We start from the raw sequence: 16,273 nt of genomic DNA, 5'->3' as shown, positions 1-16,273 counted from the left end.
CTCAAAATTGCCCCCTATGTGTCAAAAAGTATGGTGGGAAAAACTGGCAGTACAGCCGCCAAGTTACGCCCCGCTTTTCCCGGCCGAGTTGACACTTAGCCAAAAATATCAGATAATTCCACCCAGTCAACTGAAGAATATGACTTAAACTGTTCCTGAGATCTTTTTGGATGCTGGCTGATAATCAAGCTATTGTTCAATCCCATTGTTTTCTTTATGCCTGTCTAGACATCATCGTCCTGATTGGTTCTGTGGTGATTGTTGCAGTGGGGACACTGCAGAACATAGTGGCGACGTCACTGCGAAGCTTACGGTTTCTACAAATACTGCGCATGTTGCGAATGGACCGGAGAGGAGGCACGTGGAAACTATTAGGCTCAGCAATTTGTTCACACAGCAAGGTATTGGACCGATTCAGTGATGTGATAGAAGTGAAATCATTGCCTTATCCATGAGCTAAAGACTAAGATTTAGTACCTGCCATTCGTTGTGTTTTCTGTTGAATTCCATTTCATTTTCCAGAAGATCCTCTCCGTTTGTAACTTTGATGTGAAAATACTGAAATAAACAAATAGAAAGAAAATATTCTTGGTGGGCAAAAGTATGCAAATGTTATCTGATAAAGTAACCAAGAGTTAAATAAAAACGGAACAGGGCTTGCATGGGTACTGTGGAAATGCCTGAAATTTAAATGTTGGAATAAAGGAAATAAATGGTGTCTGGCGCCATGCCAAAAATTGCTTGACATGGCGTACCACTGGGCAATTCCATGGACGGAGTTTTCCCAGAATTTATCAGAGTGTCAGGTTCAGTGTGAAAACCGGCGAGTGTTTTCAGACGAGATTTTCTGGCACTCTGTGCACAGAAAAGCTGGGGGTGTAGTTTACACCATCTCTCAGTCGGGGCAGGGCGGGGCCTGATAGAGATCCACAGAAATCAGGGCTGCAAATAAACTCCTTACGACCCTCTCAGACCCCCCTCAAGCATCGGTGCGACCCTCACCACACAATTATCGGGTCGCTCTCCCCCCTCCCTCCACACCAGAATACAAGTATTGGGGTTGGTGCTGCCAGGGTGCCACTGCCACGGTGGTACTGCCAGGGTATCACTGCCAGGGTGTTACCGCCATGGAGGTGTCAGAGGGCATGCCAATCTGTACCAGGAGCAGTGCCCAGGCATGTCCAGCTCACTTACTATGGCGGGCTCCCCTCGACTGATTCCCATTTTTAATGTATCTGTTGTAAATCTCGACAACACGACTTCCTGTTGGAGGGGTATGAATATTCAGCGAGGAAGGGGGGCATCATGTGGCTGGGAAACCCTTTGACGATATTTGAATTCATTCAAAAGGGTGAGATCCTCATTGTGTCACCAATAAGGGGCGGGGAAAATTGGGAAACGAGAACTTGTCGACGAGATTCCCGTTCCCCAACTCTGACATGATTTTGGACCCGTGTCGCGGTGTATGTTGATGGCTAACCTGGACTCAAAATTCCACCCCATAATATTCAGTCCAAATTTATAGCATTACAAGGAGTTGGTTCTGCAAAGTGGTCCACAGTGCACACTCCTCGGGGTTTCAATCTCGGATGATCTTTATAAGCTTCAGAGAGAATTGAGTTGAGGTAAAGGCATGTCTGGCAAAGGAAGAAAACTCAGCTTCTCAGCGGTGGCATTCAATCTGCCTGCCGCTTCTCAATGGGATTTTCCATTGAAGCCACCCAGGCCACCGGGAAGCCGGGCAGGGGTGTGTTTCCAGCAGGAATAGAGAATCCCAACAGCCGGAGGATTCCAGCCATAGCACTTGCATTTGAGATCACAGGATGAAGTGGGACAAATCCGACCTCCCCAGTGCTGAAGCATGCCTTTATTTCACTGAGACCAATTGCGAGACCAATCTCACAGAACATCCTGAGCTAAGCCTTAATTAGCTTTGCATGGTGAGCTTCTGATCCTGTGGGGGTTGGGGGGGAGGGGGTGGCGAGTGCACAAGAAGTTATTTGTGTCAACACCCTTTTAAGTTATTAATCAACATTTAAAGGGATGTAGTCGCTTAAATGTACCTCCAGCTGCACCGAAGAACAAATATTTTCAGCCTTTAAAAAGATTTTGAAGATAATAACAATATTTTCATCTGTTTGGTGAAGGGGTTCAGTGGTTTTGGGGGAGGGGGGGCATGCAGATGTTGCTGTGGATGGGGACATCTGATAAAACCAGGATTTCAAAGCAGATGTGGTGGCAGTAGACTGACTCCATGGGTAAACAACCGAGTGGTGATGTCCATCACTAGATTTATATCACCCAATCATTGATTGATGCAGTGAATGTGTTTCTCCCATGAAGTAGGTCCTGGAGGGTTGCTCTGCTATTAGACACCCACCTCTGCCTTAGGGTAGGAAATATGGCTAGGAGCACGACCTGGAAGGTCTGGGATATGATTCTGAAGAAAACAAATAAAGACTACCCCTCAGGAACATTCACCAGATAATTGCCCAAGTATGCACAGACTGTTGAGCATCACCCTATTGTACCTGTACATCTGATCCACACCAAGACTGCAAGAATCCTTATAGCTGTTTCATTGTACTTAATACATATTCATATATTAACAGAGCACAAGGTAAAGCTACAACATTTGTTTGCAATTCTAAGTCTTCAAAAACTGACATTTTCAAAGTTCTTGGCAAATAAGAAACATTGTAATCAAACTTGGCTGTCTATTACAGCTTGGTTCAGTTATGCTGATTTTAACCACAAACATCTTACTGATAGATAAGTTGATTGCAGAACATTATTCCTCTGTTTGCATAACAAGATGCCACATAATACAAGGGAATGAACTGGAGGTTAGCACAGAAGTTATAAGTCCCAGAATCTGCTGAGGGAGGCCAATGGAACCATCCTTGAATATAATGGGACAAAGGCAAAACCACGGGATGCTCAAAAACCCAGCACTAATACCAGCCTGTGTCTGATTCATTTTCCCATTCAGTGAAATGCACAACCACACGAACATCAAACACTGTTAGTGATCCCTGTTTGATGTGCATTGGTCTTAGAATTCTAATTGTCATAACCTGCACCTGCATGGAACTTATGGGCTGGGAACGACTATGCCCTGTGTCCCTTACAGAATACAGACTTCCATGCTAAAGGGGTGGGGAAAGCCCAATTAATATTGTATACAAAGCCGGCAGTTCGGAAATGGCTGGCTCAGACCTGGTTGGGTATCTCCGGGAGCAGTGTACCTTAAACCTTGTGAATGGACCTTTGTTTCTTTTGATGCAATTCGGTGTGGGCTCGCCGTGTCTTCATAAAGCAGATATTTTCTCCTTTCCTTTATTGAGTTTGAGCAGATAGCACCACATGCGCCAGACAGCAAAGTAAATGGGAGTGCTGGCCATGCTGATCAGCCTATTTGATACGTGTGGATGACAATTCACTGATATGGTACTAGATCCTTATGCAAGACTCAAAGGAAACAGGGAGCAATTGACTGCCAATGGGAGCTGTAGTATGGGCTAGCTTCAGAAACTCTTGCAGCAGATGGCAGAGCCCTGTAACAGCTGCCCCAGAACTTACAAAGCATGTCATTTCCAAGCCTGTCAGGGCCTGAAGATAGGGTTGACAGAATATGGGGGCTACCAGTAGCCATGCTGCAGTGACTCAATAGTGATGTGCTAAACACCCGATGAGATCTAACTGTGATTCTGGAGGACTGTACAAAATGCACCTGTACTGCCAAGAATGTCCCCTTAGCAGAGCTGGGGTCCAGCTTGGAGGATGTGACAATTAGGAAGTCCCAGTGTTTCAGTTTCTAAGCTCATCCCTCTTTGCCCTTGAGAAAGTGGTGGCAAGCTGCCTTGTTGAACCCATGAATGCTGTGAGAGAAACTTTGATTTTCAATGTACAACCAGTTCTATTGAAAGGCTGGTGCCTCTCAGGTAGAAACTATGGGCGGAATTTTCTGTTTTGAAACTAATTGCTGTGGTGGGGGTGTTCTGCAGCCTATTTCCTGCCACTGGAGTTACACCTGACAAGATTAGGATGCCTTGAAACCAATGGCAGGTTTCTTCTTGGTGTCAGGAATCCCACCAGGAGTCCATTATCTGCTGATCATGAAGTTCAACTGAAGAGGGGAAAGAAAGAAATGTAAGACTAAGGTCTACAAAGTTATGAGAGGTATGGACAGGGTGGATAGCAACCAGCTTTTTCCAAGAGTGGGGGTGTCAATTACAAGGGGGTCACGATTTCAAGGTGAGAGGGGGAAAGTTTAAGGGAGATGTGCGTGGAAAGTTTTTTATGCAGAGGGTGGTGGGTGGCTGGAACGCTTTGCCAGCGGAGGTGGTAGAGGCGGGCACGATAGCATCATTTAAGATGCATCTAGACAGATATATGAACGGGCGGGGAACAGTGGGAAGTAGATCCTTGGAAAATAGGCGACAGGTTTAGATAAAGAACATAATAAGAACATAAGAACTAGGAGCAGGAGTAGGCCATCTGGCCCCTCGAGCCTGCTCCGCCATTCAATTAGATCATGGCTGATCTTTTGTGGACTCAGCTCCACTTTCCGGCCCGAACACCATACCCCTTAATCCCTTTATTCTTCAAAAAACTATCTATCTTTACCTTAAAAACATGTAATGAAGGAGCCTCAACTGCTTCACTGGGCAAGGAATTCCATAGATTCACAACCCTTTGGGTGAAGAAGTTCCTCCTAAACTCAGTCCTAAATCTACTTCCCCTTATTTTGAGGCTATGCCCCCTAGTTCTGCTGTCACCCGCCAGTGGAAACAACCTGCCCGCATCTATCCTATCTATTCCATTCATAATTTTAAATGTTTCTATAAGATCCCCCCTCATCCTTCTAAATTCCAACGAGTACAGTCCCAGTCTACTCAACCTCTCCTCATAATCCAACCCCTTCAGCTCTGGGATTAACCTAGTGAATCTCCTCTGCACACCCTCCAGTGCCAGTACGTCCTTTCTCAAGTAAGGAGACCAAAACTGAACACAATACTCCAGGTGTGGCCGCACTAACACCTTATACAATTGCAACATAACCTCCCTAGTCTTAAACTCCATCCCTCTAGCAATGAAGGACAAAATTCCATTTGCCTTCTTAATCACCTGTTGCACTTGTAAACCAACCTTCTGTGACTCATGCACTAGCACACCCAAGTCTCTCTGAACAGCGGCATGCTTTAATATTTTATCGTTTAAATAATAATCCCGTTTGCTGTTATTCCTACCAAAATGGATAACCTCACATTTGTCAACATTGTATTCCATCTGCCAGACCCGAGCCCATTCACTTAACCTATCCAAATCCCTCTGCAGACTTCCAGTATCCTCTGCACTTTTCGCTTTACCACTCATCTTAGTGTCATCTGCAAACTTGGACACATTGCCCTTGGTCCCCAACTCCAAATCATCAATGTAAATTGTGAACAATTGTGGGCCCAACACGGATCCCTGAGGGACACCACTAGCTACTGATTGCCAACCAGAGAAACACCCATTTATCCCAACTCTTTGCTTTCTATTAATTAACCAATCCTCTATCCATGCTACTACTTTACCCTTAATGCCATGCATCTTTATCTCATGCAGCAGCCTTTTGTGTGGCACCTTGTCAAAGGCTTTCTGGAAATCCAGATATACCACATCCATCGGCTCCCCGTTATCTAGGATCTGGATCGGCGCAGGCTGGGCGGGCCGAAGGGCCTGTTCCTGTGCTGTCATTTTCTTTGTTCTTTGTACGGCAACTTGAGACTGCTAGAGCCCATATCCAGTTTCCTCGTCCTGCTTTTGTCTCAAATATAAGACCTACTCCTTGCTGGGTTTCCATCACTAAGAAAAGACCCAATTTTGCAAGAGCATAAAATATTGATGATGGTGGGCTGCAGTACTAAAACCACCTTGAGTGCCAATAAAGGGGCAGTATCACCACCAAAACTCCAAATGGATATTGTATTGAAAGTTCTCAACCAGGGGCCATCAGCAGCTAAATGTTAAGTGAAGGGTAGAGCACCCTGGGTCATTACAACTGGTTCCAGGGCTCAATCCATAATGGCCACAGGAACAGTGGTAAAAGTGACCCTGTGTACCCCAGCCACTGTCTGCAGCAGGCAGGTAAGAAGAGGCAAGCGGCAGATCTGGCAGGTACAGGAGAGATAGCGTTAAGACTTACTGCATTTAATTTTTCCTCGTTCACCATTCCAATTCTCCATGAAATTGGACAAGATCATGGAGGAGAATGTAATCTATGATTTATTGCCAAGAAATGTTTCAGTGAAGAAGTGTAATCTGCACTTCTCTGCTCATCATTTAAACACATCCGGAGTTAAAGCTTGAGTTAGAATTTACCAACATGATGTATATGTATATGAAGCACAGTCACAGTGAATTCTGTGGAGAGACATTTGTCCCGATGGAATGATCACTTAAAGTTTCAAATAACCAGTTGTTTATCATATAACATCTAAACAAAGCATATTTTAAATAATCCAATACCCCTCTCTCTTAAATAAAGTTAAACATGAATTACGTGAATATGATACACGTTTGAAATCAGACTTGCTTTATGCTATTGGAATTTGATCTTATCAACATAAAATGGTCATTGACTATTAGTATTAGTAATAAAACGGTGTTGGGAAATGAATGAAGTTAAAGGCTGGCAAATCGCCACGTTCTGATAATCTACATCCCAGAGTATTAAAGGCCCTGGAAATATTGGATGCATTGGTGGCTATCTTCTAAAATTCTATAGTCTCTAGAGCAGTTCCTACAGACTAAAGGAAAAGAGAGGGAGATTTAAAAAAAGGGAGAATGACAGACCAGTTAGCCTGACTGTAGTGTGGGAAGATGCTAGAATCTATTATAAAAGATGTGATGTCAGAACACTTGGAACATTATCGGGATTAGATAAAGCCAGCATGGGTTTATGAAAGGCAAATCATGCTTAACAAATCTACTCGAGCTTTTTGAGGATGTAACCAATAGAATAGATAAAGGAGAATCAGTGGATGTGGTGTATTTGAACTTTCAGAAGGCTTTTGATAAGGTCCCTCATAAGAGGTTAATGAGAAACATTAAAGCACAAAGGATAGGGGGTAATGTAGTGGCATGGATCAAGAATTGATTAACAGACAGGAAACAGAGTGGGAATTAATGGGTGTTTTTCCGAGTGGCAGACAGTGACTAGTGGGTACCACAGGGATCAATGCTTGGTCTCCAGCTGTTCAATATATATAAATGACCTGGATGAAGGAACCAAATGTAACATTCCCAAGCTTGTTGATAACACTAATCAGGGCAGAATTACAAGTTGTGAGGAGGATGCAAGGAGGCTTCAAGGTGATTTAGACAAGTTGAGTGAGTGGGCAAACACAGTAGATGCAGTACAATGTTGCTAAATGTAAAGTTATACACTTTGGTGTGAAAAATCAAAAGAAAGAGTCTTATTTAAATGATGGTATATTGGGAAGTGTGGATGTTTGGATGTACAAAGGGATCTGGATGTCCTTGTACACCAGTAAGTGAAAGTGGAGAGACAGGTGCAGCAAGGAATTAGGAAGGCAAATGGTATGTTGATTACCATCAACAAATCATCATTGCAAGAGGATTTGAGATCAGAAGTAGGGATTTTTTGCTTCAGTTATACAGGGCCTTGGTGAGACCACACCTAGAGTATTGTGTGCAGTTTTGGTCTTCCTACCTAAGAAAGGATATACTTGCCATAGAGGGAGTGAAGCGGGGGCTGACTTGGCTGATAGCGGAGTAGGCAGGACTGTCCTTTGAGGGAAAATTGGTTCGACTGGGCCTGAATTCACTAGAGTTTAATAGATGGGACGAGATTTGATTGAAATGTTTAGAATTCTAACAGGGCAGGATAGACTAGATGCAGGGAGGATATTTTCCTTGATAGTGGAATCTAGCACCAGAGGACACAGTCTCAGGATATGGGGTCGACCACTTAGGACTGAGATGAGGAAAGATTTATTCACTCAGAGGGTAGTCAACCTGTGGAATTCTCTATCACAAAAGGCTGTAGGGGCCAAGTCACTGAATGGAAGAGAATAAAATTGATAGTTTTTTTTTAGATTTTAATGGCATTGAGGGGCATGAGAAAGCGGGAATGTGGCATTGAGACAGAGAATCATCAAATTCATATTGATCATATTGAATGGTGGAGAAGGCTTGAAGGGCCAGATGGTTTAATACTGATTCTACTTTCTATGTTTCTATGAGTGGATTGGCATCATATTAATTCAAGGTGGCACCTACAGTACAGGGGGGCATTGTGTATTTATGTCCTTTGAATGAACTAACAGATCCTTTTCATGTTGATCAGGAACTCATCACTGCCTGGTACATTGGATTTCTGTCACTCATTCTGGCTTCATTTCTTGTTTACCTGGTTGAGAAAGATGATAACGATACCAGGAACAGCACACAGGACTTTAATACCTATGCTGATGCCTTGTGGTGGGGTTTGGTAAGTGTTGTCACTAATACTATTCAATCAGGACACTAGAAGTTGCTCGGGCTTTCTGGGATTGCTGCTTACAAAACCTTCTGGGATAGCCAATAATGTATTTGATTTTCACTTCAGTAATTAAAGTTTCTTATAATATGTTTGTAAAAAGTTATACATAAAGTGACTTTACATGGATAATATATTTTACACCAACATCAGGATTTATTGTCCTGAAAGTATTAATGTATTTTGCTCTTTTGTTACCCGCCTGTGACCTTGCTGAGGTGTGTCACAGTCAATTGGCTGAATTGATTCAGGTTTTACCACAGCTACGTACTTTACTTTAAAAGAAAATATGTGCCTGTGGTGGACTTTTGTTCTACAAAGTATCTCCACTGTAGTCAAACCATTGAGAAGAAATGTCCAAATTAATCATTTGAGTTCACAAAACCTTGATCCAATGTCTACCTGGGCTACCCGACCATCTTTAGCTGAGCCCCGTAGTCCTAGATGCTGCCCTGCAGCAGGTTTGATGGGCGGTGGGTGGGTCAGCAATCTGCCAAGTAAAAGAGAGGGCGTTGTACAGAATCTTAGCTGGGTTAGTGTCCCATATCTGCTGAAACTCTAATTGGAAGTTCAGGGATAAATGGAAGCAGGTCTTTTGAGGTGCACAGATGAAGGGGACACAGGCTATAACATCCTCTGCTATGTTTGAACACCGCTATAGCCTTTATAATGCCACCCCAAAATTCCAGTGCACTAACATCGTTATATCTGTGAGTTCTGGTTAAATTATCTATCTACTAATTATTTACTAGCATGGAGACCTGCAAACTAGTGTAACTGAAACATTATTGAGTTGAGCTATGATGCAACACCCAGAATGGAGGAAAACACAGTTATCTCTTAGCTTTTTGATTAATGTTTTGAAACAAGTGATTTTAATCTTATACAATTGATACTTCAAAAATAACAGAAATTCAGAAATTTACAAAGTAAGTTCTAGACTTATTTTTTATGTTATACACAGATGTGCAGGTTAGGTAGATTGGCCATGCTAATTGCCCCTTAGTATCAAAAAGGTTAGGTGAGGTTACTGGGTTATGGATATAGGGCACGGACCTAGATCTAGGTAGGGTGCTCTTTCCAAGGGTCGGTGCAGACTTGATGGGCCAAATGGCCTCCTTCTGCGCAGTAGGGATTCTATGATTCTAATTTTGCTTTAGAAAGGGGAATTGGGATAACACCATAAACTATAGAATATTAGTATGATACAGAATGGTCAAATCGTTGGGTCCTCTTTAAATATACAAATTAGTCTTCAATGATACCACTGGAAAAGATTGATGCATACAGCAGCCAGGACCAGAGGAAGTCAGCAAAATATATATTTTAAAAATCTTCTTTGTGGGCCAGGAGGAATGGCAGAGGATGTCCTGGCCTTCCCCCCTTCCCTGACTTGGGATTCCTCACCCTGAGCATTCATCTCTTACCAGCCCATAGTCTGCTAATCAAAATCCTTCTGTGATTATCTTAACTTTTAAAATGTATTCATGGGATGTGCATGTCACGGGCAAGACCAGCCCGTCCATAACTACCTTGAAGAAGCTGGAGGTGGGCCTCCTGCTTGAACTGTTGCAGCCCATGTGGTATTTGGACACATACAATGCTGTTAGGGAGGGAGATGTTCATTACTACCTTTCTGACCAATAGGTCTATCAATATTGACATTCTGATATTCTTTGAAAACCATGGAAACCTCTATCAGTCCATGTTTTAATTTCCAGCACTGTAGAGCAAATGTTTTGTCTTCTCAATTCTCTTTTCCTTAGGGTAACCTTTCCACCTGATGCCATCTGACTGAATGTGTGTTGTGCCTCTTCCTGTACTCATATATTCTTCCTATAATTGGATGTTTTATACTGAACCCAAAAGTCCAACAGCAGCCTAACTAAAGCCTTGCCCAATACAGAATTTTCACCGTAATTATTTGTTCTATAGGGGAGAAGATGAGTGAATCTTCAGGCAATTCCTGCAGAATTCTGCATAGTGCTAATGGGGGCAGACCAATCATAAGGGAGATAGATAAAGTGAGTGGACAAACTCTGGCAGATGAGTGTAGTTGAATGTTGGATATGTGAGGCATTCACTTAGGATTTAAGAAATATAGATAGTATATTTGTAAAAGGCAAGAAGCCAGTACTTGTAATCGAGCAGAGAGATTTAGGCAAGCAGGGACAAAGAGACACTAAATGCTAATTAACAGGTACAATAGGTTAATTTAAAAGACAAATGGAATGTTAATGTAAAGGGGACTAGAATACAGAGGGGAGGAAGCTATGCAACAATTGTATAAGCCTTGGTTAGATTACATCTTGAATATCAGGTCTGGCCGGGCACACACTTCAAGAAGAATATGTTGGCATTGGAGAGAGTGAAGTGCAGAATGAAATTAGTGCAAAAAAGAGTTAAATTATAAGGACAGGTTGCTCAGGCTAGGCTTCCATTCCATTGAGTATGGAAAATTAAGGAATAATCTAATTTAGGCTTTGAAGAGGATTAGTGGATTTGAAATTTTCAATGAACCTAGACTCAACATGTTTTGGGGGAAAGAGAGTACCAGATTTGCACTACCCTTTCTGTGAAGAAGTACGTCCTGGCATCATCTCAGAGCAGCCTAGCTCTACTTTAGATAAACAGAAGGGTCTTGTGGTGCAGTGGTAGCATTCCTACCTCTGAGCCAAAAGCTCTGGATTCCACTCTGAGTCTTGATGACCATAAAAAATACATCCTAGATATAGCCAAACAGCTTAATTATCAACCTGGAAATCTTACCAATACACCGTTAGCAGATGGTAAGAGTGGGAGAGTCCTCTGGTCAGCCAGGATCTGCAGAATGTAACAGCAAACCACGGTAGTACTTCGCCAAGCATAACCAAGACAAACACATAGAATTCCATGGTCACCAATCCTATCTTGGTACCTGAAGAGAGAGAAAGAAACTACATAATGTAGTGTGGGTATCCAGATAAAAGTGGGCATAACCTTAAACGTAGAGCTCGGCTGCTCTGAGATGATGCCAGGATGTACTTCTTCACAGAAAGGGTAGTGCAAATCTGGTACTCTCTTTCCCCCAAAACATGTTGAGTCTAGGTTCATTGAAAATTTCAAAATCAAGATTGATACATCTTTGTTCGGGGATATAAAGCAAAGGCAAGTAATTGGAGGTGAGATACAAACCAGCCATGGTCTAATTGTACATTGGGACAGGTTTGAGGAGCTGAATGCTTAACTCCTGGTTGAGAGACGTTAATCATTTTGCCGTTGATGTAAGATATCCCAATCCATGGGAGCAAGCATTTCTTCTGCTCAGCACTCAGCAGCATTTTGTCAGCATGTCTGCTGACACTTTGTCATTATCCAGGAATCCTGCCAGCCATGGCCCTGTTTTGTCCAGTGGCTCCTACACCTGCTGACACTTGGTGAATGTTCCATTTTGTGCCTAAAGTACATTGAACAAAGATAAACTACAAATGTCTTTTACAATGATTACTTACTCATTGGAGTTCATTCATAGACATTTGTAGAATCATACACCACAGAAGGATGTTATTTGGCCTAACATGCTTTGCTTGCATCTTTCAAAGTGCTGTCCAATTTAGTCCTACATGCCAACTTTATATTCATAACCCTGAAAATTAGTCCTCTAAGGACATTCCTATGGAAGCTATTTCCACTAGTCAGTGCATCTTAATAGTACTGTGTAAAAATGTTTCCCTCATTTCTCTTCTAATTCTTTGGCCAACTAATTTGAATTAATTTACACTTTCTACCAGGAATTTCTGATCGAGATGAAGAATGGGAATATGCCCAAAACATTAAGCCATCTCTTTTCATTGCAAGTGCGATGAACCTTGCTATTCCCAGCATGTTCTGATTAAATCTCAGATTTCCAGTGTAGGCAGCTTTCCTTTCCATCCTAGCTGAGATTACTGTAGGTAAGGAATTGCATTGCTGAGCAGGATGAATCAGTATGTGGCTGTATAACTTCTGTTTTCTTTGTACAGATTACACTGACTACAATTGGCTACGGTGACAAGACACCAAAGACTTGGGCAGGTCGTCTTTTAGCTGCAATGTTTGCTCTTGTAGGAGTTTCGTTTTTTGCTCTGCCAGCTGTAAGTATTACAATGCCTAGTTATTGCTGTCATTTCATGTTGAGCTATGAAAAATAGACAAATATGCATTATGGACCCAATGGACCTCTCCCCAAATTCATTAGGGACAGAACATTATTGCATTGCTTCCATCCAAGAGAAACATACATGAATGAGAAAAGATACAGAGGCTAACAAGACTGATGCTGAGATAAACCATGAAGATTACAGTAGCTCAGTCTCTATCCAGCAGCATTCATAAAGTTTTTAAAAGGCAACTTCAGCAAGTATACAAATTATTATATGTAAAGATAAAGTTAGTTACCTCAAAGTTTCAAGTAACAACAACAACTCGTATTTATAAAGTGCCTTTAGCATAATAAAATGAGGCAAGAGGCAATGAGGTACCAGCCTCCCCGGACAGGCGCCGGAATGTGGCGACTAGGGGCTTTTCACAGTAACTTCATTGAAGCCTACTCGTGACAATAAGCGATTTTCATTTTCATTTTCAAGATACTGGACGGGAACACTGTAAAACAAAATCTGACACTGAACCACATAAGGAGGTACTCGGTCAGGTGACTAATTGTTTGGTTAACGAGATAGGTTTCAAGGTGAAGGAAGAAAGTGAGGTGGAAAGGCAAAGAGGTGTAGGGAGAGTATTATAGCGCTTAGGGCCCAGGCAACTAAAGCCAAAAGTGGAACAGTTAAAATTGGGAATGGTCAAGAGGCCAGAATTAGGTAAGCACAGATATCTCAGAATGGGACTAGAGGCAATTAAAGAGATAGGGTGGGACAAAGCAATGGAGGGATTTAAAAACGAGAATCCAAATTTTTAAATCAAGGTATTGTTTGACCAGGACTCAATGTAAGGTCAGTGAGCAGAGGAAGAACATGTGCAGCAGAGTTTTGGATTACCTCAAGATTAAGGAAGGTAGAATATATGAGAGCAGTCAAGAGTACATTGCAATCATCAAACCTAGAGGTAACAAAGGCATGTATGAAGGTTTCAAGTGCAAACAAGCTCATCTCAGAAGCTCATCTCAGAGTCAAATAAGACACCAAAAGGGCTGTTTTAGATTCAAACAGTTGTCAGGGTGGAGAAAGGAGTTTCAAACAGGTCTGCAAAAAATGGTTTCAGGATTAATTGGAGGAACTTTCTCCTCATCCCGCTCTGGAAATGGGAATAGCAGTCCAAGAAACAGGACATACATTTGAAATCAGGTTGAACTTTACTGGAAAGTTATTCTCAATGTTTCAAATAATCTGCCAAGCAGATTAGGAGAGAAATTATTGGTGAGTTCAAATACATTGGCATAACCGGTGAATTCAGTATAGAAGTAATCAGCTTTGATGGATCGATAGCCTTTTCTCATCGTTGTTATTTCGTCGCATTATATATATATAATCTAAAATTGTATATATAGCGGTTTTCATATCTTGGTGACCTTTAATGCCTTTCATTGCCTCATCACTTTGAGCTGGTTGCAAATCTATTGACGTCCATTACACCCATTAACTCGTCTGTTGCAAACACCAGTATTCCTCACTCTTCATTCTTCATTGTCCTTCTCCGACCTGCTTTGCTATATCCAGGATTGCTATTTCCCATTGGATCAATGCCCAAAAAGTATATTTTTTCAAATGCAGATGGGTTGCTGAATATATCCCGCATTCCTGTTTTTATTCCAACTTTTCGGCATTTACACTTTTTCTCTCGTTACATACAAATTTACATTATTGCCCTACAGCGCCCTCATGTGGAAATACTGAGAAATACTGCTAATGCTTTCAGAAGAGACGTGCAGGAGAAACCTGTGTAAGATTAAATGGGGAATCATTAATTGCAGAATAAATAAGAGAGTATTAATCAGAAGTCAGATATTAATTAGAACTTTATACATTTTTATGTGCATTCCACCGTGATAGAATATTTATAATATCCTATATTTTACAAGAATTGTCTGAGTGAAATGATTGTTCAGCACTGGGATTTAAAGAGTTAAATTATGAGGAAAAGTTTTATAAACTTCGTTTGTATTTGTACAAGTGCTGGGTTCCAATGACTGGTGATCAAGGACTTTTCACAACAATAATGTAAGCAGCTCTTGCAATGCTTCCACTCTGCCCTCACTCCGGGGAGAACTCCCGTGCTTCCGATTCATGGGCGGGATTCTCCGACCCCCCGTCGGGTCGTAGAATCGCCGGGAGCCCGTTTCAATCCCACCCGCGCCGTGTTCCGAAATCTCCGCCACCTGAGATTCGGCGGGGGCGGGAATCGTGCCGCGCCGGTCAGCGGGCCCCCCGTGGCAATTCTCCGGCCCACGATGGGCCGAAGTCCCGCCGCTGTCAACCCTCTCCCGCCGGTGTGGAATAAACCACCTACCTTACCGGCAGGAGCAGGCAGCTTGGGCGGGCGCCGGGGTCCTGGGGGGGACGTGGGGTGATCTGACCCCAGGGGGTGCCACCACGGTGGCCTGGCCCACGATCAGGGCCCACCGATCGGCGGGTGGGCATGTGCCGTGGGGGCACTCTTTTCCTTCCGCCTTCGCCATGGTCTTCACCATGGCGGAGGCGGAAGTGACCCCCTCCCCTGTGCATGCACCGGGATGACGTCAGCAGCGGCTGACGCTCTGGCGCATGCGCGGACTTACGCCAGCCGACGAAGTCCTTTTGGCCCCGGCTGGCGTGGCGCCAAAGGCCGTTCACGCCAGCCGGCGGAGCGCCAACCACTCTGGTGCTGGCCTAGCCCCTCAATGTGAGGGCTTGGCCCCTAAAGGTGTGGAGACTTCCCCACCTTTGGGGCGGCCCGACGCCGGAGTGGTTCACGCCACTCCGCTATGCCGGGACCCCCGCCCCGCCGGGTAGGGGAGAATCCCGGCCCATGATTCTTTGAGTAACCACTGCATCACATGACTACTCGGTCTACATCATCTTCATTTAAATAGGGAAAACCAGAGATGTAACTGTGTGCGTGAACAGCAACTGTGAAAATCAGGTTACAACATTCAGATTGAACAGGCTAACAATACATAACTATTTACATAGGGTGAAAGACGGATTAGGCTGCTGCACCTGGTGCATATCTTACTTTTGTTTAAAAGATGATTAGAAATGTTCTTAGGCTGTTGTCCTCGGTGTGGACGATCTGGGGCGTTCCTTCAGTGTATCCAGTGGCTGCAGACCTTACTCTGTAGGCCACTGCAGGAGCCTCCCATTTCCACTGTTGAAAGTGGTCTGTGTTGTAGGCAGATGGCTGGTGTGCTTTGACATTTTCTGGCGCTGGTTCCGATCAATACCTGCGGCAGGTGACACCGGTTTCGTACATAGTGAGCACCATCTGTGACTGCCTTGTAACTGTTCAGCTGAAGGCATTGCCGTGTACCGTGCCAACCTATTGTGACTGCGTGTGGTCTAGATCCTCACCATTTGACAATATGTTAGAAGGTTGGGTCTGTGGGCATTTCCATCCTATTACCTTCTCTGTCTTAATTGGCATTCTATGAGAGCACCATTCACACACTGGTTTAGGCTGCAAGAGAGCCTGTTGAAGACTGCTATGCAGTGCTCCTGCCAATACCATTCCACATCTTGGTGGAGGAGCTGATGAAAAGGTTCAGTGACCTCACTA

At 43.3% G+C, this 16,273-nt stretch overlaps 1 protein-coding gene across 1 annotated transcript in view; it reads left to right on the top strand.

The window, feature by feature from the left end:
- Positions 1–16,273, top strand: part of kcnq3 (potassium voltage-gated channel, KQT-like subfamily, member 3) — a 471,023-nt gene that overhangs the window by 312,856 nt on the left and 141,894 nt on the right. Inside the window, exons 4-6 of the mRNA XM_038809241.1 lie at positions 229–401; positions 8,360–8,503; positions 12,553–12,663. Of these exons, the coding sequence (XP_038665169.1) occupies positions 229–401; positions 8,360–8,503; positions 12,553–12,663 (428 nt within the window). The remainder of the gene's footprint in view (positions 1–228; positions 402–8,359; positions 8,504–12,552; positions 12,664–16,273) is intronic.

This window comes from Scyliorhinus canicula, chromosome 10 (assembly GCF_902713615.1).
Source record: "Scyliorhinus canicula chromosome 10, sScyCan1.1, whole genome shotgun sequence".
NCBI lineage: Eukaryota > Metazoa > Chordata > Chondrichthyes > Carcharhiniformes > Scyliorhinidae > Scyliorhinus > Scyliorhinus canicula.
This window is presented reverse-complemented; position numbering and strand designations above follow the sequence as displayed.